The 24,651-nt window shown below is 45.3% G+C and overlaps 1 protein-coding gene across 1 annotated transcript in view; it reads right to left on the reverse strand.

The window, feature by feature from the left end:
• LOC139055694 (focadhesin) overlaps positions 1-24,651 on the reverse strand; it is a 307,088-nt gene that overhangs the window by 261,088 nt on the left and 21,349 nt on the right. Inside the window, exons 5-6 of the mRNA XM_070533225.1 lie at positions 7,698-7,793; positions 7,471-7,630 (exon numbers count right to left, since the gene is read on the reverse strand). Of these exons, the coding sequence (XP_070389326.1) occupies positions 7,471-7,630; positions 7,698-7,793 (256 nt within the window). The remainder of the gene's footprint in view (positions 1-7,470; positions 7,631-7,697; positions 7,794-24,651) is intronic.

Raw genomic sequence — 24,651 nt, forward strand, 5'->3', positions numbered from 1 at the left:
GCACAAAGCTCATGTCATCGCGTACCGGGTTGCGTAATCAGTTGCGACAATGACCCACTTATTGCCAGATTACAATGTCATAGCAAAGCCGAGCAGATCGAGACATATGCGAAAGAATGGTTTCGAAGGCACATCGATGGGGTGAAGGCGTCCAGTGGGCACCACAGCAGATTTTTTGCAGCACACAGGCTGCAACGTAGCAGTGCACAGAGCGGTACAGGCCTGGCCAGCAGAAGCGGCGCCGTACGCGGTCGTAAGTAACACGAGACGCTGAGGTGGCCTGCAGTAGGGACATCATGCAACTTCTCAAGAACCGATGTCTTGAGATGGCGTGGTATAACTAGTAAAAATTCTGGTCCTTCGGGGATTAAGCTGCAACGGTAGAGAATGTTGTCGCGAAGCATGAACATGCGCAGTGTGGGCTCCAAATGTCCATAATTGAGACAATCGATGAGAACATGTAAGCAGTCATCATGCTGTTGTACAGTGCGGATGTCGTGCAGACCAGAAATAGCCAGTACGCAAGAGTCGGTATCATAGGCATCATATTCAGAGGGATCGACAATATGACAGGAGAGGCAGTCGGCGTCCTTGTTTAAAAAAGCCTGACTTGTATAAAACAGCAAATGAATATTCTTGGAGCCGTAGCACCCATCTACCCAATCATCCAGTGGGTCTTCAAGCGAGGAGAGCCAGCATAAGGTGTGGTGATCAGTAATCACGGAAAATGTATGGCCAACAAGTGGGGGTGCAATTTGGCGACTGCCCAAACTAACTCTAGGCACTCCCATTCGGTAATTGAAAAATTCCTCTTGGTGGGCGAAAGAAGGCGGCTGGCATATGAAATAACGCACTGTGCGTTACACTGCCATTGAACGAGTACAGCCCCAATTCCATGGCCACTGGCATCTGTGTGAAGTTCAGTGGTGGCAGATGGATCATAAGGAGCCAGAAAGGTGGGAGTCGTGAGCAATATTATGAGGGCGAAGAAGGCTTTGGTTTGAGCAAGGCCCCATGTGAAAGCAACATCCTACAGTGAGTGGGTGAGTGGTTTCGGGGAAATTCGTGATAAAACGACAGAAATACAAGCATAGCCCAACAGAGCTTCTTACGTCTGCAGCGGAAGACAAAACAGGAACGTTCTGGATAGCATGAATTTTGCCAGGGTCGGGATGAATGCCAGTGGCACTGACGAGATGGCCAAGAACAGTAATTTGATGCCGTGCAAAGTGGCACCTGGTTGAGTTCAACTGCAGGGCAGTAGGTCGGAAAACGGCAAGAATAGCTGATAGTAGTGTTAAATGACTCGTGAAAGTTGGTGAGAAGACTATGACATCGTGTAGATAACACAGACATGTGGACCATCTATAGCCACAAAGTAAGGAGCCCATTATTCTTTTGAAGGATGCCGGGGCATTGCAAAGGCCAAATAGCATAACCTTGAACCTTGACAGACACCGATGCTATAAACAAGATGGCTGTTGAGACCAATTCCATCTACACATGTTAAACCTTCTTCTGATTGGCGCCACTCATGGTTACGCTGTAACAATATACAGTTGCATTATTATAATTAAAAATTAACTTATAGGGTTTTACATACCAAAACCATGATATTATTCTGAGGTACGACATAGTGGGGGACTCCGGAATAATTTGGACCACCCGAGGTTCTTTAACGTGCACCCAAATCTAAGTACAATGGTGTTTTTGTATTTCACCCCCATCGAAATGCAACCGCCATGTATGGGATTCGATCCCACAACCTCATGCTTAACAGCCCAATACCACAGCCACTAAGCAACCATGGCGAGTTCAGCTGCATTGTAGCCACTGCCAAATTCAGTGATGGAACTGGCACTTGGTTTTTTGGAACAGCTTTAGGAGCCGAAGAAACAGTCTGGAGCATAAATATATGCTTTTGAAGCAGAAAAACTTACTGTTTGGAGCAAAAAAAATTTTGCTGATGATTACGATACTCCCTAATGCTAAATTGGAGCACAGCTATATAAGTGTCTTCACGTCACTATATATTAAGGCAAATAATTTGAGAGAGACATGTAGAAGAGGTCAAGTGTGTCGGTTTTTATACCTGACTCGTAAAAGGTTCCAGTGTAATCACTGGTGCCACTTCGCTTCCAGAAAGTACTACACAATTCGCATTGCACCCACAATCCAATTACAAAACAATCATAAGCTAGGACAATCAAAACAAGCGCGAACAAGGCCGAACCAAGCAAACCAAACAAGCACGAGTGAGAGCTGACACAAGCAGACGATGGTATGAAACGAGTGGTCGGGCGGCTCTGCATGAAACCAGTTTCCCGTACGCACGTCACTAAAGAGGCTGCCCTCATTGGTCTCCGCCTCTCTGCCATTCACAGCTCACGTCTTTCATCTGCCACTCCGCATTTGCTCTTTCATTTGCTGCTGTGCTCGTTCAATCGGTTAGGCTGCTGAGGCTCGCCGCAGGAACTGGCCATTAAGAACTGCACTCTAAAAATTATGCTTTGGAGCAGTAACTTACTGCTCTGGAGCAAAGAATAAGTCTGCATAAGTTGGTACTTTCTGCAACATCACATTTGATATGTATTATACTAAGATGAAAGTTTCTTTTTTCAACTTAACGTATTTACTCGCATAATGATCGCACCTTTCTGTCAAAAAAAATTGGTACTAGTTCAGCGGTGTGATCATTAGACGTGTTAAATTTTCGGAGAAAAAAAATTTTGAGCACCGAAGTTTTGGGTCAGAACTCATACGATAGCTATCGTAAACATAAACAAACATAAAAGTTAAGTAAGGCTTACTTTTGTAATAAACGTACACATTACGTAGGCACTACATGAACTGCACATTGCCCTTTTATTTTATTTTTCTAAATGAATAATGGGCGCCTCCCTCTATTCTGAGTTTGAATCCTCACAGTCATCGCTGTAAGCTTTAATGTCAGAACCGGCAGTGTCGTCGCTGGGGGCACCTTCGCAGTCCCACAGAAAATCGTCTTCTGTCACATCCAGCGCGTTGGATATGCCGGTCTTCTTAAAACTCTTCCCCACTACCTTATGGGAGATACCACTCCACGCTTTGACAATCTAGGAGCAAAGCACCTCCACCGATGGTCTTCTGATTTTGCCGCTCGGCGTCAAATCTTGTTTGCCTGCTGCCATCCACTCTGCGTACAGTCTTTGAACATTGTGCTTGAACGGTTTGTTCAGTGACACGTCAAGAGGCTGCAGCAGCGGCGTCAGACCCTCAGGGATGGCTGCAATATCCACGCATAGCTCCTTAAGCTCAGTTCGAACGCTATCCACAACACGGCCTCTGAAACTGTCCAACACAAGAAGCGAGGGAAGCAGAAGCGCTCCTCGTCTTCGTCCCCAAACAGGCTTAATCCAATCGACCATGAGTTCTGCTGTCACCCAGCCTTTTACTTAAGTGAGAATGTGGATGCCAGGGGGAAGTTTCCCTTCGGAACAGTCTTCTGTTTCAGTATGACGTATGGTGGAAGCATCTACCCGTCTGCTGTCACTGCAACCCTTACGGTACATCGCAGCTTCTCAGCACCAGATGTCATCACGAGGACACTCCGAGCACCCATCTTGTTGACTGTTGTGTTTCTGGGCATGTTGAAGGTCAACGGAGTTTGGTCGGCGTTCCCTATTTGCGACAAGAGGAAGCCATTCTTCTCGCGGATCCTTGTGACAAAGCGATGAAAGTCTACCACCTTTTCTTCATATGCAGATGGGAGCCGCTGGCACAACGACGTGCACCACCTCAGTGACAGTCCATTTTGTCACATGAAGCGAGTCATCCAACCGGAGCTAGTGCGGAAGTCCTTTGCGATGATTCCCAGCTTCCTGGCCAATGCACACGCCTGTATCTGTATAATTTCCAATGATACTGTACAACCATCATTGCGCAGGTCCTTCCCGTATTCAAGGACCGCCTCCTCAACGTGAGGGAACTTGCCCGTCTTGAGTTCGCAGAAAGCCCAGCACGTCCTGTCAGTAGCCATCAGCTGCTCACGCTGTTTTTTCCAGTACCGTATTCAGATTTCATTGATACCGAAATGCCTGCCGGCAGCATGGTTGCCGTGCTCCAGCGCGTTGTCAACAGCCTTAAGCTTAAACGCATCTGTAAAACTCGCATACCGTCCCATATTGAAACGCCACCAACACAGACAAACAATCGCAAAGCAGACAGCTGCCTTGAAAAATGGCGAAAACGCGGTGTCCGTGGAAGTGTGTCGGAACGCATTTGCTGTGGAATGACAACACGTCAACCAACAGGCGGCTGCCGCTGTAACAGTGCGGGACATCAAATCAAAAATGGTGATCAACGGAGCAAGCCGAACGTGATTTTTTTTTCTCATGAGTACATTACGTGCATTGAAACAGCTTCTTCGGTATCAGTAATGAATATGATCGTTAAATTGGCAACCATTATAAAGCCAACAAATAATAAAGCCAAGGCAAGTTTGGTTGTAGATCTTTTTATTTTATTCTTGAAGTGCAGAAAGTGATGAAGAGAATGAAATGGGGCATCTGCTTAAGAATCTGTTTGGTGCGTGCAGTCTGCTTGGTAAGCTTTGAAGAGTCGTTTGCGCAGCATTCGACAGATGGTAAGCACGATCATCATCAGCTAGACTTGGCATACGACATATCGCTGCGAAAAGTTCGGGGTGCGATCATTACGAGGGAAAAAAAAAATCGAATTTCGATAGAAAAATTCAGGGGTGCGATCATTATGCGAGTGTGATCATCATGCAAGTAAATACGGTGCTCTTCTATTCCTAATTACAATATAACAAGATGAAGATAAATGCTGATATAGTCCCAATTCACAGTTAATTCTGTATTTAAATAAAAAGTTTATTAATTCCCTCCAACTAGTTCTTGGCTTCAATACCCATTTCATCTGTTAAAGTGTTTCATCCAGTAACCAAGTTGAATACATATATCCGCCCAATACTTTGATAACATCGTGCAAGCGCTCTATAATGTGGAAGGATAAGCTCATGCGCTTGAAGCTTGTGCTAGTCACAGTGCATGGTCATCTAGCTTATTCTACTTACAGTGACACATCTGTCCGTCTGCAACACGCTGAGTGGGAGGTGAGCCCGTGCCAAGAGGGGAATAGGAGAAGACTGGCTAATCTATGTGTCCTCTTCTAGTCCCACCGCGGTAGCATATGGCTAAGTTAAGTGCAGCCGCATGCGTCCTGTCTTGGTGGCACTCCGTGGCGAGTTTGAAGGCTAGCCACCTCGACATAGCTGATGGTGCCATCCGCAATATATCCTCGTTGAAGAGAGAGGCAGCAGAAAAAGGAATTTGCTTGCCACTGCTGCCGCTCTCCATCACACCAGCATTGTGACAGTGAGTGTTTGCGGTCATCGACGGAGATCAGTTTATGTTTGTCCATGTGCTTAAACTTAACATGCTCGTTAAGTTAATTAGTGAGCTATTGTTTGTTTACTGCAATTTATACGGCCAATAAAATAGCAAGCTATTGTTTACTACAACTTATATGGCCAATAAAACAACAAGCTCTGCTTTGTGCAGTTGTCTAAACTTTTGCTATTGCTATCTATGTTTCAGGCAAAAGTACATCGGCACTGGCCGGTCAGCACGTTGCCCACGGTATGCCTGCAGTCTGCATGTTTGTACCCGACATCTCTTCGGTGACCTGACATGAGACCATGCGCACTGGCAGCCACAGTAGCAGAGGTCGGGTCCACAGGCAATCCATTGGGAATTACCGTGAACTCACCTACTATACGCTTGTGCGCTTAGTGGATGAAACAGTGTCGACACTGTAGACACACAAGATAGCTCCAAACTAATGAAATCATGCATGACGCACATCAGGCTGTGCGATAAGACTAGTGACAGGTGAATGTTAAGTGCCCCTGTGGCCACAACCATCACATTATTTGAAGTAGAGACTATTTCAACAAAGCGCAACAGAGTGCAAAATTAGGCCAATTCTTCATGCTGCTGGCATCGTAAAAAGCTACAACATTGACTTTTACTGCCAAATGTTCTTTTTTTTTTTTCGGCCCAATTACACTCTGCGCTTGTTACAACGGACCCGTGTACAACAGACTTTCGGATACAATGGACCATATTTCTGCATATGTTTGTTCTACCCATTTTATTAATGCAACAAAGTTTGCTTTTAACGGACCACACTACAATGGACTATCGGCTACAGTGGACGAAATTAGCGGGAATTTTTTGCCAAAATCGGGCGCATAAAACTATATTTTTGCCATGTCGACATGGGCTGGCAACTGACTTGAGAGGGTCAGCCAACGATTGCGGCTCAATATCACGCACACGCTTTAAATTGAGGATGATGCAACAAGCTATGGAAAGAAGAATGATGAGTGTAACATTAAGAGATAAGAAAAGAGCAGATTGGGTGAGGGAACAAACACGAATTAATGACATCTTAGTTGAAATCAAGAAAACGAAATGGGCATGGGCAGGACATGTAATGAGGAGGGAAGATAACCGATGGTCATTAAGGGTTACGGACTGGATTCCAAGGGAAGGGAAGCATAGCAAGGGGCGGCAGAAACTTAGGTGGGCGGATGAGATTAAGAAGTTTGCAGGGACGACATGGCCACAATTAGTACATGACCGGGGTTGTTGGAGAAGTATGGGAGAGGCCTTTGCCCTGCAGTGGGCGTAACCAGGCTGATGATGATCACGTACGCGAGAGAGGAGGGTGCCATTTTTTTTCAAGCATAAGGCACAGGGGTGAGGGGGGAAGAGGCGAGAGAGAGAGAGTTCTACAATGGCGGCTGTTGCTTACGGCATGGCCGCCATATCTTGAAAGCGATCTGCGATGTGGAAAAGTGTACCCAGTGCCGGTAACTTCATATGAGCTGTGCTTTCGACGTTTAGTTCACGCTGAAGCAAGAGACAGCAGGAAGGTGAATTCGCTCGCTGCTGCCACACTTATCTTGCTTAATTTGCTATTGCAAGCAAGGCTTCGCCTTTCAGGCGAAACTGTGACTTCTTTGTTTGTTTTATTCTTTTGGACATTTGTCACTCTTTGCAATAAAGTTGTTAGACATAACAAGGAAAGTTTTGGAAGTGAGGCATTTTGAATATTACGGACTTTGGACAAAACAGATGTTTTTTCTCGGATTATCAGGGTCCGTTGTAGCAAGAGTCAACTGTATTCGGACATTATCCACAATACTGCCATAAACGACAAATTGGCACAGCATGTATCAGCATTTCCTTCACAGTGCAGTTTGGCACAACTGGCACAGCACTTCCATAACTGCACATTGTAGCAACTACTCAATTAATGGCAGTTCGATTTCTTGCTCATTTGGGAACACATATCTTGCAATTTGCAAAAGTTTGTCACAACAGATGGCCAGATTTCAAATCAACGCTATGAGACTAGCGCAACCACCAATGCGTGTGGCTACACAGACAAATCACTCACAGGCATCCAGAGGAGCAATGCCCCAAGCCATCGAGGCCAGTGCTGAGCCAATGCGAGCCAGAGCCACAGTCGAAGTTGCCTGTGTTCAGCTGGCTGGGCAGGTCCAACCAAACAGTGCAGCAGCAGAGGGCGCAAGAGTTCCAGCAGGGCCTCCTCCTGACTGCAGCCAGACAATGGAAAGACACTTCACTGTGCTGTTCCTCCTTGATGGGTCTCCCCCCTCGTACCCTGTTGTGCAATTATCCAGTGCTTCCTGGACAGTCTGCAGCACGACATCCCAGCAGTCCGGTCGCTCACGAAGCACCAGCACCAGTGGGTGGCTCCTGTACAGAGGACAACCATTCTCACGATTCGTGGTTGCTTCGCTGACAGACACCATGGTGGGAATGCGCCCTCTTTGAACAAAATGCCCTGCAACACTGGCTTTAGCCATTGGCAGACTAGTGACATCAATAAGCGAAAGACTGAACAGAAGAAAGAGCGTTCCAACAAGGAGATTGGCAGACATTTCAAGTGGCTGCACTCATCAGAGTGCCTTTCTCTAACTTCGACATACATTCGACATCAATAGGACATGCGCCATCATGTATTTGTTTCTAATGTAGTTTAATATTCAGTAAAACCTCATTTACAAGTTGTGACTAGATGATCATACTGCCAATGGCTGGCACCTGGTACAAACACCACATGCCAGATAGTTAATTAGTTATGTAGGACTCTGAAGCAAAACCAACTATGGCTATGATGAGCCATGCACAGGATGAGAATACATAGTTTGATGAAAATGCTTCAAGCAACAAAAAGTACTTTAGAGTTTGTTTAAGGCCTGTTTCTTCTAGAAACTTAAAAATACACTCTAGAGATACAAGTGAATTTTCAACTAGGTCCAGGGAGGGATGAAGCGGCGTTAGTGTTTTGTAAAGTTCATAAGAATATTTCTGTCATTGTTCCTCCCATGCCGGACATGTTATTAAAATGTGGTTCATAGTTAGAGGTTCTTGGCATTCATTAAAAACCACTTGTTCATTTTTCAATAATAAGTAATGTGTGATATGTGTGTGTCCAATACAAACATAACATAGAACAACTTCCATGAAACTTTCCTGGTGGCCTGATGTCTTCCACTCCTGCAGTATGGGATTTACTATTTGTAGTTTGTTGTTGACTTGACCGTCCCAAGCCTTTAGCTACTTTGAGGTGATCACAGCACAAACCACCCAGACACAGTCCTTGAATGAAATATTTATTTCCGTTAGTCCTTCATCAATGTCATTGCTGCATGTTGGTCTGCGTTTTCCTTTCCCAGGATTCCGACATGGCTTGGAACCCGACAGAGTTCGTAATTATGGTAGAGTTTACCATAATTTTCCCTTTCGCCATGTATTGTCATGATGCCACCGAGAAGAGATTCGCACTACGATTTTCCATGGAGGGAATTAAGTGAACTGTGTAGACAACTGCTTTTTAATATTCTGCTGTTACTATTTTTTCAAAGCCATAAGCAGGGTGCATACTTCAGCTGTAAAAACCAAAGCAAACTGTGGCAACTTAACATAATTTTCCCAGTGTTCCCATTTGACTGCAATTCCAACATGTTCATTTGTCTTGGACCTGTCAGTGTAAAACTCGTTGTAGTCATTGTATTTTTCTTGTAATTGTGAGAAATCTGGCATTATGTGTCCATGCAGTGTTTCTTTTTTCTTATGGTGTGTAAGAGAGAAATCACAAAAATGTGCGAAATCCTACCACAGAGGCTGTCCGGTCTTTCGACGACCCTGAGAGCCTCGCTCGGAACGCTGTAGTTTCAGCATATTTCTTTGAAACAAAGGATAAGGGGTTTCACGCTGTATGGTTTGTTGGTATAGTGCATTCTTTTCGTGGCGTAAGTGACAAGAGTGTGGCATACATGATTAGGTAGAGCTGTGACTCTGAGTACAAATGAAATGGTGAGCAAGGCTCTTCGATGCTCCAAACAGGGTTCGATACTGTCAGCATATAGGCTTCCTACTGGTTAGGTGCTGTATGCACCAGCTACTAAGTGTAGACCCCGATTGTGTGTGGGACCAAGACGTTTGACGTATGACTACCTTGTTAACCCGTAAACTATGTAGCCGTAGTCAAGAATGCTACACACATTAGAGCGGTAAATACGCAACAGGCACGTTTGGTCGGCACCCCAATGCTCACGTGATAGGATTTTGAGGATGTGAAGTGCTTTGTTTGCTTTAGTTTTTACGATGTTAATGTTGGCAATGAAATTTAATTTATTAAAAAAAATTATTTCTAAAAACTTTTGTTCGTGCTTAAATAGACACTAAAGGCAAATATTAAGTCAAGCTAAAGCGGTAGATTAGTGCTTGGTAATCTCTAAGGCGTCAATATTATCGTGAACAGAGCTTTAATAATTGAGAAATTGAGGTGAATGCAGGACATGATTAGATACTTCCCCGGGATATTCAAGTACTTGCCCAATGATGAAAGCACTCCTCAGTTAAATTCTGTCACTAGTACTCAACCATTCATTGCAAAAAACATCATTGTATTGTATAAAAGATAAAATAAAATGCTACTTGTCCAGTTCTATTTCATTTTTGGAAAAAAGAACTCGTTGAAATTACCCTTGACAATGATGCGGGTGGTCACAAGGTTTCGTCCTCGCCCGGCTCCGTGCTGCCCACACTTTTGCATTTCAGTAGTTTCATTATCGCGTAGGGCTGTACTGGTTTCGATGGCTCGCCAAACTCACACAAACTGCAAGTAGCAGAGAATTCAACTTCTATGTGATGTTGCAGGATGCCCAAACAGTCTACGCCACTTGACCAAAAAGCAGCTGCAGTGGCAAATCTACCACTCTGTCTTCATCTGTTGGGTGCTGTTTTACTCACAGACGGCAGCAAAGGGTGGCGATGGCTATGCAATGTCACCACTCCCTCGATATTTAAATTTCGCAAAAGGTATTTGGACCGTTTAGATGCAATTTTCTCGAAGCTAAGTCCTTTCTAGGCACGAAACAAGCGTTGCAAGGTTTCTGTAATGGTATTTAAACAGTCCATGTGGACTTAGCATTTGCCATTAGTGTCCCTTTAACTAGCAGTGGGCCTTGGTTTAATTTGAGAGCTGGGTCTGGGTGTAACCCCCTTTTTTTGCGAAAACACAACTGCCACAGTTTTTTGTGTAGAAAAACGGAATACATTTTTATCGGACCATTGTGCTGACCTGCGTACTGTTACCTAGATTTGTCTTTTGCATGTAGACATGCTCGAGGCATGGCATGCAATTTGAAGGTTGTCGACGTATAAAGAGTACATAATGTTGGACAGTACAACTGAATTCATGAAGTTCATCTTCACCACGAAAAGCGTAGTGCTTCGTATACAACCCTGTGGAATCCCATTTTCTTAAACAAAGACTCAGGACGGCAATGTTTCACCCAGACGGACTTGAAATGTTTGGTTTGATAGAAAATCGGCCATACAGTAGAGCATTCTGCCGCATATTTCTAGTGTTGCTAGATCTTGTAAAATACCTTACCTCCATGTGCTGTTGTATGCTTTTTCTAGGTTGAAAAAGACTGCTAGGAAGTGTTGTTTGTAAAGGAATGCCTCATGTATGGTATGTTCACGATGACCAAGTTTGACAGTTGTTAAGTAGCCTTTCTTGTAACCACACTGGTGAGTATCTACCTGTCGAGTACCCCTTGGATCTGTTTCGAGAATGTATGTTAATCCTATTATTATTAAGCTTTTATATGATTTTTCCAAGCAACTAGATAGTGCTATAGGTCTACAGCTGCTGGGAGTATTTGGTGACCTTCCCGCTTTCAGGAAAGGAACAATAACTGCTTTTTTTCACTCTGCAGGCATTTTACCCGTTTCACAGATCACGTTAAAAACACAGCAAGGCCTCCACCGCTTTCTGGAACAAGTGAGCCAGCATAGTGCAATGTATTTTGTCAGGACTAGGAGCTGTCTTTTTACCCAAAGAGATTACTCTGTTTATTTCATGGAGCGTTACAAGGGCATTAAGTGGTCTATCTGAATCCCCCATTATCGGAAGCTTTTGTTTTTCTGCGGACTGTTTGTGTTTTAGGAAGGTTGCAGAATAGTTCGCTAAGCTAGATGTGATGTAGAAGTGCTGGCCTAATATATCTGCTTGTTCCTCGAGACTTCTTTGCGTGCCTGGAGCTGAGAGTATGGGGATAGTTGTAGGGAGCATAATTGCCCCAAAACTTGTGAACCCGGTTCCACATTCTCTTGCACGTGGTTGAGCTGTTAATCAATGAAATATAACTTTTCCATCAGTTTTTATTGGCTTGCCTGCGACAATACTTTGCTCTGGCTTTCACTTTTTTGAACGACAGAAGATTATATTGTGGTGGGTATCTTCAAAGGAAACCCCACATTTTGTTTTGAATTTTTTAGCTTCTGTGCACTCATTCGTCCACCAGGGCTTTAGTTATTTTTCTTAAGAATCCAGTAGACTGGGGAATAGCCTCTTCCACCACAGCAACTATGTAAGCAGTAATCCTCTCATTCACTTTTTCTGTGCTTAGGTCACCTGATGATGATGATGATGATGATGATGATGATGATGATTGAAGTTTATTGGTGCTAGGGCCAAAAGCGGCCAAAGATCGTCAAGGCTATGATAATAGACTGCCATTGGTAAATGAGCAATGATCATCGAGATGTGGATTAAACACAGTTGTATAGAGGGCTAAAAAATATAATTGAAAAGTGTGTAAATATATTCGTAATAAAACTAGACAATGATACATGACATATGCTATGGGAAAGCGATGTGCTATGAAGAGGTGATGTACTAAAATATGTCAATGCAAGTAGCAGTACTGCCTCGCTAAGGGCCTCAAAGGGAAGCTGAAGAGTTTTCCATAAAAAATGAGTGAAGAGCTGTACGTAATGGTTTTCAAGCCTCCGAATTCGAATATCGCATCAAAATTGAGCAAAAAAAAGTGGAAACAGATTTTATTTCGACGAAAAGTGCAGTAGCAGACTCGGGGAGCTCGCACGCCTCACTCCCACCTCTGATTGGTCGGGCGCCTCGTGATGTCAACATTGGTGTTCGTCCTGACCGGCCGCTGCCACCACACATGAAGCACGGTGCAGGGTGGTTTGGTGAGACAGTAACGGTAAATTTCGAGAGCTTGCATTTCTCTGAGGAGTTCGGCATTGCTCTATACATGTATACGTAGCCAGCCTCTCCAAGAAGCAAAAGATGCTGGTAGCAAGCAGTATTTTCGACGCGAACTAAATTGAAGTGTTAGCATCTCCTCGTGTTATAAATGTTCTTTGGTGAGCACGTTTTTGCAAAGCTGTATTCAGCAATCCAGTGAGTTAGTTTCCGGGCAAACAACTGTACTGCTATGTTCCTGCATGCCTCCTCGTGAAACGCAAGGAGGGATGCGATCGTCGGCATTTGTGCGCTGCCCCAAAGCTGTCAGCAATCTACACAGACGGTTTACATACAGGAAAAGCTTTCCGACTCTTGTAGCACGTGTAGTGGACTTCATCAGCGCGCCATCCACACGCTACTCATAACCGGAAAGGCGGCGAATTCTGTCAGCTACGTGAGACAGCCGGTTTCTCTCTGTGCGCGACGGGGAGCGCAGCGTCCTGGCGTGCGCCTGCTTTTAAACACATGAAAATTTTACACTTGCACTGCATTATGGTAGCTGCATGTTGGCTGTTTCACAACACATGTGCGAATAAAAAATTAACGGCGGTTTGCGACGAAACCTGCGTCAAGGGTGGGAGATAAACAGGTACCTTCCGTTCAGCGTGCTAACACAAAGGAGCTAGCAATAAATCAAAATCCAGGTTTGGATGAGTTCGTGTACTCGTAAGGTCTTCCAAGACCAGTTACCATCAGTCCACCAGCACCCGTCCCACCTTTGTGCATTCGTTGCCCCGACCTTTTTACGCTGCGTTTAGAAAGCCTGCTAGCAGAAAGCCGTACTCTCACTCATTCACGCATTATTGACAAACTCTGGTAGTAATCGTCGTCACGGAAGTGGTAAGAGCTGTGGGGATGTGCGACCCTCGCGCCTCCCCTAATGTTTTTCCCGCATAGCGCGTCTCCTGTAGTGCGGCTTCGCCGCGCACGCAGCGTCGGAGTGGTACAAGCGTGGTGCGAGAGATGGCGCGAGCGTCGCGCCGCTGCGCGGTTACTTGGGTGCGGGAGAGACGAGGCGCTCTCTCTTGGGGTTCGAGACAGCCAGCGGGACGGACGTGCCGTGCTGCACGTGCAGCGACCCTCTTTCCCAGCGGGTCGGCGCACGGCGGAGGACGTCTCCCGCGTGCGCGCCGACCCATGCTTCTGCGAGACCGCCTCGCGTGGCCGCCTTCGAACGCGCCACGATTCGCGTGACTATACACGCGAACGAGCAGGCGTTGGGATCCAGCATGGGCGAACACATTCGCTCGCTTCCGGCCGCGGTAAGTCGGACTTCTAGATTTGTCGCGCGCCCATCGGCATGTTTTGTGGATAGCGACTCGGCTAGCAGGCATTGATGTATGAAAGGTGCAATAAATGCCCTTGTGATTGTTTGCACTACTGTGTTGTCGTTCCTTTGTCCCAAGAGTACGGTGAGAATCCCACATCAGACCCCACAGAGCACAGCACTGTTGTTCTTGAGCGCTTGAAATTCTTTCGATTCACAGCAGCCTCCCACTTAGCTGCAAGCTTCTTGTCTTGCGGGGAGTAATGGAACATCGTCGCGGCCGCTGGTGTTCACGCAGCCGTAGGCTGCACAGAACGCCGGCATGATCAGCCCACCACTTCAATTGATGCTGCGCACGTCAACTACCACTCTACACACACACAAACAAAGGAATGCAGGCTCGAGCGAGGCAGATTATGACAGCAAGCACGCAGAAACAAGCGTGGTGAGGCACGTTCGCGGAGACTGCGAAGGAGTGGAACGCCAGTGCTGACGTCACAACGCCGCGGTTTCTGGTCTCCGCTCGCATCGTCAGCGTCAGCAGCAGCACGCGGCACTCGACGGGGGGCAGAGCGACAGCGCAATTTTAACCGGCGATTACGTCGTTTCTAAGTAAAAAATCCCGCCTAAAATTTTACGTGCATGGTTTATAAGGTTCCCATATCCGTATATGACCGTCTTATTGAATTCAACAGACTCTTCAGCTTCCCTTTAAGCACAAGGGCCGAAAGGCATGTGCCATACAGGTGGCTACTATCACAGCATCAGCCTCTCATGAGAGGATGTGCTGCGAATGTCATGGGCTTATAACGCACAATAAATTGACATCTTGTAAAAAAATTTGAAGTGATTTATGATAAAAAATTAGCTCTTCTCCAAGAACCAACACGGGATGAAGGGGAATGTGGCATCGGTATGCTAAAGGAAAGTGCTTTTCTCGTTCAGCTTCTGCATCCCGATACCCACCAAGACGTGGAGAATGCTCAGCCTCTTGCCACACCTGCCGCAGAGGGGAGGTTAACTACCAGTCAGCAGGTAACAATGAGTACCATAAGCGTGTCCTATTCTCAGTCGACAGAACACGACATGTCGCACTTTTGTTACCAAAGGCCAATTTCATACATGTGGCTTAATTAAATGAAGTATATTAGAGGTTTCACAGCCCCAGATGGATTTCCAAAAGTTTCTCAGCATTCTGCGCAAGAAAGGCTTCAAGTCTGTGAGAGGGATAACTATGGTAGTCTTACAGGCTCTCATTATGGATGCAGCAAGTTCGTCCGCAAGCATATTGCCCACTACCCAATACCCAACATACTACTATATGTTGGTTACATGAACAGTCGAACCCATTTATAACAATATTCAAATGCTATGAATGTTATAACGGACAATTGTTAAAACCAGGTTGCATGAAAAAATCAAAATAGGGGTATGGCAGAGCTGATCTTAGCAAACTATAATGGCGAGGAGGCCAGTGCCCCTCCCCACTATATCCCAACCACCTTCTTCCATCCAGCTGCTGATTGTGCTCCCTCCTTAACTGCTTCCTGGGCACTCCAATCAGGTGTAACAAGCAGCAGCTGTTGGTGTTATAGAGTGGCACTGCTATAAGTGCAAAGAGGGGTCACAAGTGGCAAGCGATATGCGAGCACCACAAAGGCAGCGCTTTGGTGGGCCCAAAAGGGCCCTTTTAAAGTATGCGAGGAGGTTGCTGCAGCAGCCTGTCAGCTTGAGAAATCGGGAAGAAATGCTGAGTCGAGATCATCACAAGCGTCTCGCCATGTACGTCGCACTGCATTGCATGAAAAAAACCTATATCTATCAGCCTTGCCGATATCCTTTTCCAAGGTATCCAGGTGCTCCACATAGTGCAGCGGAAGGTTCCTTGCGAAAACGAAGCCCAGGAGGGACTGAATGATATGCCGGGCCTCCTGTGAGGACAACGTTGCGGCAGCCTGCCCTACTGCGTTATCGCTGCCGTCGTCGCCGTCGCTATCCGATGCAAGCACGTTTGCGACGATCACCTCATCGGTTAGAAGCATTTAGTTTCCAAATATACAGCTGTGCCCTTTCTTTTCACCGGCAACGTCATGCATTGCTGATTATTAGCGGGCGGGTCGGTCATCTTCCATTTCGGTGGCGAGTCAAAAGAGGCTGAGGAACCACGTGGTCAGGAGCGATTTCGAAGCAACCAACAAAGACGAACACGGGCAATTATACTGTTTGCAGAACTGCGCTGAATGAGGAGACAGCATTGAAGACATGAGCAGCGCAGTTGGCGCGGTCCATTTGTGTTTCGGAGGGGGGAGAGGCAATTCTGCAGAAATATGGGCGCAGCCCATTCGTGTTCGGAGGGGTGGAAAGGTGCAGGAGGCGTGCGGAGAAGGCTAGAAAATGAGCGCGTGGCGGCTGTTCAAGCAGCAGGCCACCGTGCAGCAGCTCAAATTTCTTGTTTTCTTTTTTTTTTCCAAGGATTTTGCATTTCACTACCTTTCAGCTCAGACACTGAGCAGCCAGACTCCATCATTATACCAATAATGCAGCATCGGGGCATTGTAGTAAGCGGGTTATTTCACCACACAAAACATACAAATGTAGACAGTGCAGCAGCTTCTCATTGTTATATCTAATATATTGTTAAAACCAGTATCGTTATAAGTGGGTTCCACTGTGCACATAGTGCACAGACATGAATAGAGGTCATTGATTACTGAATTCTTATGTTTCCGTAAAGACACTAAAGCTCTTACTAGACTCAGACAGTCTGGAAATATGACAGATTTTTGTAGTTTTAATGCCTTTATGTGTTTTACAGCCGAGAGTAATGCGTAAGCTTCTGCAGTAAAGATGGTCATTTCAGCATGCAGAATATTGCGTTCCAAGAAGGATGGCCTGACTGCTGCATAGGATATGCCATTAGATGACCTTGATGCATTGGTATAAAATTTTGCACAGGAGTACTTCAACTGCAGTTCCAGACAGTGCATACGGTGCATCTCTGGAGCATGCTGTTTAACTTCGACAAAGGAAGTGTCACATTCTATCAGTTGCCACAGCCACGGTGGCCACAGCCTTGTTGGAGCCATCAGCGGATGCACATACAGTGGGACATTCATTTTCTTGCTCAGCTTTCTCACATGTAGTCTGAAAGGTTTTCTCACCGAAGGTCAGTTTTGAAATAGTGCGGCATATGTCAAACCATTGACAGTTTTATAACAAGGGTGTTCAGATTGTACTTAGAGGAAGTATACAAAGCTTATGTATGCTCTTTGCAGGTAGAGTACCACTCCTTAGATTCTACGTATAAACTCTGTATAGAACTTGTTTTGAAGGCGCCTGTGGCCTGGCGAATACTTAGATGGTGAATGGGATCCAAAATCTTCAATGCACTTGGAGCCGCAGTGTGATGCACTGCGGAACCATGAGGCTCCTGCACAGGTTATCTAAGCAGCCCCTGTCACTGCCCTATGTTGTGTGTGCAAGGACTTTAAGAATGTTCATTGTTCTCAAACATTTGGCTTCCAGATACGTTATATGTGGAGTGAATGCAAGTTTAAAGTCAAGTATGACACCAAGAAATTTGCACTGTGTTCAAAGGTAAGCGTTGACCATGGAGCTGGATACTAGGCTCTGGGACAAGGCCCCTCTTGCTTCTAAAGAGTACACAGGAGTTTTTCTGTGGATTCGGCTTAAAGCCATTCTGATCTGCCCATGCTTAGGCTCTGTTCAGCCCAAACTGAACGTGTCGCTCCCATACTGCAATGCTACACGATTTAGATCGAATCTGTACATTGTTTGATATATACTTAATAAAATAAAATTCCTGTGGAATACAATAACGTAAAGAGTTCATTTTAACAATAAGAAGCGTACACCTAAGTACACCACCCTGTAGTACCCCAGTTTCCTGTGTAAATGACCTAAACAGAGCATTACCAATTCTAACACGAAAAGTATGGTGCGAGAGATATCTTTCTATTATGCTAAGCATGCTGCCATGGATGCCCATTCCCGACAGGTCCCTGATGATACCGTATCACCATGTGGTATCATAAACCTTTTCTAAATCAAGAAAAACTTATAAAAAGTATTGTTTATGAGCAAATGCATTGTGGATGGTTGCCTCAATGAGCACATGATGGTCAGTTGTGGACCGATCTGTTCGAAAACCACACCGATAGGGATCAAGCATGCTGTTTGATTCTAGAAGATGCAGGAGACAGCGATTTACTCTTTTTGGCAAAAAGCTTACATAGGCAGCTTTAAGTCCTATGGGACAGTAGCTTATTACCAAAGGGGGTCTTTGCCCTGTTTCAAAACTGGGACAATGATAGCTTCTTTCCATGCCATTGGAAGGTGGTGTCTGGCTGCCCAAATATTATTAAGAAGTGAAAGCAATGTACTTTGTGTGTTTGTGTGCATGTTCTTGGTCATGTAATACATGATCCTGTCTGCTCCCGGTGAAGAGCTTTTGCAGGCATTCAATGCTGCCCTAAGCTCAGCAATGTTGAATTGATGGTTATATAAATTGTCTCCTACGTATTTTCAGTCCAGTCTCCTGCATCTTTTTATTTCTTTGTGTATAAGGAATGATGATTAATGGGATTTTATGGTGCAAGAGCCAGGGAAGGCGAAAGAGTGCCAGACAATAGTGTTATGTAGTCGATATTGCAGTCAATGTCAGAGGGTATATGTGCAAGGCTATACAGAGGCCTAAAACCATTCACTGTAGAGTGCATAAAATATATGTTTAGGTAAAATTATGACAGTGATACATAGTGCGTACAGTGATATGTTTAGCGAAAATATTGTCACAGTCGGTAATGTGGAAAGAAGGAGACGCTGATGGTGGCCTTGGAGATGACGAAGAGTTTAGTATTATCACTGCTCTATGCTTGTTGGCTCAGCCATTAAAAGCCATCTGTGAATAGACGCAAGCTTCTTCCTTCCCGTAACATCATTGGTGGACATGCTGGGTAATCACTTGTGCAAGACAGAGCTCCGCAGCGGATGTAACCTGTCTGCCATGTCATCCGAAGGAGAGAGTTCAACCACAGCCCCGCCGTCGCGACGAACGGTCATCCTGGCCCAGCCTCGCGACCCTGGCATGTTTTCCGGGTTTGACAACATTGACATCGACGACTGGTTGCAGAATTACGAACACATCAGCGCACACAACAGGTGGGATAACACGCTTATGCTGGCTAATATTCTACCTCAAGAAAACCACACGGGTCTGGTTTGAAACACACGAAGAAGAGATTACAAGTTGGGACCAGTGCAAACAGAAGCTTAGAGATGTGTTCGACAAGCCCGTCAGCCGCCAACGTGCTGCGAAGAAGGACCTTGGGACCTGTGCACAGACGTCCACTGAATTTTACGTGGTGTATATCCAAAACGTCCTCGCTTCTTGCCGCAAAGTGGATAACAATATGGCAGAGGCAGACAAGGTCAGCCACATTTTAAAAGGAATCGTAGACGCAGGAAGCAGGTTGAGCGCGTTTAACCTGCTTGTTCACAAGAACATAACAATGGTCAATGAGATCATTAATGAATGTTGCCACTTTGAAGACGCGAAGAGTCGCCGCACAGTTCAACAGTTTATGCGGATGTATACTGCGTCGGATGTGGTTGTTGTACTTATGCCCATGTGTTTTTCCACTCCTGTAATAGCCTGCAAAGGCTGTCAGTATTAATAAATTAGTGAAAAGTGCAATGCCGGGCAGACCCACGGCAGATGTGCAGTTTGTGATTAAGAGGCCCACATACACAGCTTCGCTAGTCATCCTTCTTCACCGAGTGAAAGAGCACCGAGTTCTTTTTTTTTTTTTTCACACACAGCGTTGAGGGGTTCCTCCTAAGCCTCTCCTCTATGGCAAGGTCAGATCAATGCTAGTCAGAGGCGCCACCACACGATTTGACACAGTGCTGAAAGCATTATCTGAGCACGGTATGTTCAAATGAACCGTTGCAATTGCTTGTGCATTCGAATTACCAAGTGTTTTCGTCCATTAGAATACACATAACTTTGACGGGACCACAGCATCAGTTCGAATAAACTGGAAGCTTGAATTAAGCATATTCAAATTAACAAGAGTCGACTGTATTAAACAAAACATTGAGAATGGAATGGCTCTGTGAAGAGAATCCATTTTCACAATGAAGTGGGTGCATATAAGCACACCTCCTTGAGGCACACCAGTCTCTTGAGTGAAATGCCTGGACAGGGCACTGCCCGCTCTAATGCGGAACATGCGGTTAGACAAGTAGTTTTCTATCATGTTGAACATGTTGCCGCATACACCCATTGCAGATAAGTCTCGGAGGATTCCGATTCGCAATGTTGTGTCATAGGCTTTCTCTAAGTCAAGAAATACCAAGAGAAAGAATTGTTCGTGTATATAGGCATCTGTAATGTTTGCCTCAATGCGAAGGAGGCGGTCTATTGCTGGTGATGTACCTCCCCTCAAACCACATTGAAGGGGGTCAAGCAGACAGTTGCTTTCCAGGAAATATATTAGATGCTGATTTACCATTTTTTCACATAACTTGCACAAACAAGTTGTTAATGCTATTGGCTTATTACTGCTGGCTAATGCAGGGTCCTTGCCTTGTTTATGAATTAGGATAACAGTCGCTTCTTTCCATGAGGATGGAATGTGCGCAGATACCCACATGGTATTGTAAAGGGGCAGAAGAACGTTCAATGTTTCTTGCAATGACAGAAAGCTGATCTAGATGGTAAGGATTCATAATGCAAAAAAAAGGGGGTAAGGCCTTGCCCCCTTTTTTGCGTTGTGTTCAATGTTTCGGAGTGCATGTTCTCGATCATTGCATACATTATGCGATCACCACCAGGTGCTGAGTTGCTTGTTTACGGGTGCAAAACATCAGATTCTAAGAATGATGGACCAACCGCTGCAAAAAACGCGCCAGCATGGGACTTTGGAGCATCAGTATAAAATTGTGGGCACGAGTACTTCAACTGGAGTTCTAGAAAGTGCATGTTCCTCTGGAACATGCTTTGTAACATGAACAAAAGACATGTCACATTTAATAAGCTGCCATTGCCACGGCACTTTGCCATGACCTTGAGACAAGGTTCTAAAAGTGGGACACCCATTTTGTCACTGAGCTTCCACATACGCAGGGAGAAAGGCTCCGTTGCTGTGGGTCAGTTGTGAAACAGTGTGGTGGATGTCATATCATTTATAGCAGCATAACACAGATGTTCAGGGTTTGCATGTACCTTCAGAAAACATGTAAGGCTAGAGTATGACCTTTGCAAGTTAAGTGACCACTTATTCGATTCCATATAGAGGCTTTGCACACGACTTTTCCTGAACACACCTGTGACCAGGCGGACACCCAAATGATGAATCGGATCCAGCATCTTCAACGCACACGGTGCAGCAGAGTGGTACACCACAGCACCATAGTCTAAACATGTACGTATAAGGCTTTTGTACAGGTGCAATAGGCACTTCCTGTCACTACCCCATGTGGTGTGTGACAGGAGTTTTAGGAGGTTCTTTGATTTCATGCACTTCGTCGAGATACTTCATATGGGGTATAAATGTTAGTTTTGAATCCAAGATAATACCTAAGCATTTATGTTCACTACTGACAGTGGGTTCATCTCCACTGATAGAAAAACTAGGGATTGGTGTTGCACCTTCGTTCTTTGAGAAGAGCATACAAGTACTTTTCTGCATATTCAGTTTAAGCCTATTTTCATCCGCTCATCTAGATACTGTACTTACTCGAATCTAGGCCGACCATGATTCTAAGCCGACCCCCTAAAGTCCGAAGCCAACAAAATAAAGATATATTACCTCAAAAGTAGGCCAAACAAAAAAAGCGAGAACAGCGTTCACAAAATGCAAACAGCATTTATTGAATCTGAACGTGCAGAGCTCATCCAACGTCGTCATCACTACTAAAATCTTCGAATTAAGCCGACCCTAGAGTTTGGAATATGATTATTTGAAAAAAACTATCGGTCTAGATTTGAATAAATATGGTAACTTGTTTACACCAAGCTGGAGCTGGCATTTGCAGATAGCAATATTCCATAACTTAAAGCCTATCTACACATTGTCGACATATAGAGAATAAAACATGGTGCGTGGAATGACTGTATGAAGTGAATTTATTTTTAGGACAAAGAGTATGCAACTAAGCACGCCTACTTGCAGCACACCAGTCTTTGGGGCGAATCTTCTTGGTTAACCTCCCTGTCTTTCCTTTGCCTTTCTCTCTCTCCCTCTCTCTTCTAGACAAACTGTTGCCCACTCTTACATGAAAAATGCAATCAAGCTTTCATTGTGTTCAGCATGTTGCCACGGACACCGATAGCGGAAAGGTCCCAAAGAATACCGAAACACCATGTCATATCGTATGCCTTCTCCAGGTTGATAACACTGAAAGAAGGAACTGTTTATGTATAAAGGCATCCCTGATGTTGTCCTCAAGGGAAACAAGGTGGTCTGTCGTCGACCTACCTTCTCGGAAGCCACACTGGAATGGGTCTAGTATTTCGTAATTTTCCAAGAAACAAAGTAGGCACCGGTACTTTTTTGAAGAGCTTGTACAGACAGCTTTTTAGAGCTATTGGTCTGTAACCACTGGCTAGAGACGGGTCCTTCCTTTGTTTAAGTATGGAAATAATAACAGCTTCTTTCCAAGCAGATGTAATGTATCCAGCTGCCCACATAGCAATGAAATGAGATAGAAATGTTATGAGAGTTTCTGAGGGTATACTTGTTTGATCATTTCACAAATGGTGCGATCACTACCTGATACCGAGTCTGCAACAATTGAGAGATGCCTAAAGTTCAGCGAAGCTGAACAGGCGATTGTACGCTTCATTTTTTCCACATTTGCATTCAAGGTGCTGTAACTCCGAATTTTCTTTGAACTGCAGGAAAATGTGTGTGTAGTGAGATCGGGGGCACGTGTCTATCGTCTTTTGCAGGGCGCTGGACACCCGCTCTTGCGAGTGCTGTGTTTGATGCGAAAGCCTTGTCTCGGGGGACGAGACCATTTCGGCCAGCAGCCTGGAGGTCAATGGCCCCGTCTTCCGAGACAGCACAGCAACAGTAGCTGCAGTCGCTGAGGGGGCGAATGGCGTCACGGCCAGCTCGCACTGTGTGGGCCGGACAGTCACTGGGCGCTGTTGTGATGCTGCCCCCTGATGCACCACTTCAGCAAAACAGACTTTGGCCAGGTAGGACACCCGTCTGCGTGGCTCCTTGAATGATATACTTTATTTTACTTTTATTGTCACAATTCCTTTTCTTTTTCCCAGGATGGGCATGACCAAGAATACGCAGCATGTCCTCCATCACAGTTCACACAGTGGAGGGAGTTTTCACATGATTCAGAGAGGTGTCCATTCGCACCGCATTTCGCACAAGTATGATGGCCTCCGCAGTTCTGTGAACTATGGCCGAATTGCTGGCACCTAAAGCATTGCAGGGGATTTGGGACATACGGACTGACCTCGATCTCCACATATCCTGCCTCAATAGTGTAGGGCGGAATGCTTGAGCTAAATGTAAGTATTAGGTGTTTGGTATTGATTTCTTTTCCATCCCACCTCACTTTAATTAGTTTAACACTAATCACATTGTGATCTATTCCAACCCTCTAAAAGTTCAGTTTCAGACTATTCTATGAGATCAGCATCGAAAACAATGCCATGGGTGGTATTCATGGTACGGCATAGGGTCGCTGCTACTGGAACACCCCTGAAGGACACAAGATTGTGCAGTTTTTCATGTTGTTTCTGACCGTGGAACTCCAGAAGCAAATCACCGCTTGCCATTTTCGATGCTTTATAACCAGGACCAAAAACTTCAGTTAGAGATTTCGAGACGACAAAGGGTGAGATCATTCTCACCGTCTGTTCAGGTTTGTGAGAACGGATTATGTGACAACGGGGAAAGTTTTGTGTTCAGATGGCAAAAAATTGAAAGACTTCTTCGGTGCGCCCTCGTTTCTGAGGACGATCAGAAAGTGGGGAAAAGGAAGTTCCCATGGATATACATAATAAATTCTGCAGCAGCACCAGCCACCCACCATGAAGTCCAACGAGGTGACGCTGCAGGACCTCGAAAGGGCAGGTCCTGTGTACGTCAGCTGTGCGACACTACTATAACCAATTATGCTGTGCACAAGGCTGGCTAACCACACAAGGTTAACCCTTGCTGCTCAGGAAATTGGAAGTAAAAGGAAATAGAGAGAGGACACAAAAGATTCGAAGTGAGAGAGAAAGACGAAGATTGGAGAGCAGGACAGGAAAAGGCAACTACCGATTTCCTCTGCGTGGGTCAGCCCAGGCATGCCGTCTACATGAAGCGGAGGCCAAAGAGGTGTGTTGTCTCCGCCAACGGGCTATAATAGTATGAACATCCAGCTTCAGCTCAACCCCCAAGATACCGTTTCCCTGGACACGGCTAAGCCGCACACGGCTTCACACGGGAGGGTCCAACCCACGTACGTGTGCTTGGGCACGTGTTGTTGCAACACTATGAATGCCTGCTGACGCAGACACCCCCGATAAAAATACTAAAAATTTGTTTGATTACTCAAATCTTGACAGTTTATTATGCAGACTTTGCCCTGTTCAGATGCTGTGGCAAAAACCACAACATGATTATGACGCACGCTGTAGTGGGGGGCTCCAGATTAATTCTGGATATCAGTAACATGCACTC

This window comes from Dermacentor albipictus, chromosome 2 (genome assembly GCF_038994185.2).
Source record: "Dermacentor albipictus isolate Rhodes 1998 colony chromosome 2, USDA_Dalb.pri_finalv2, whole genome shotgun sequence".
In the NCBI taxonomy this organism is placed as follows: domain Eukaryota; kingdom Metazoa; phylum Arthropoda; class Arachnida; order Ixodida; family Ixodidae; genus Dermacentor; species Dermacentor albipictus.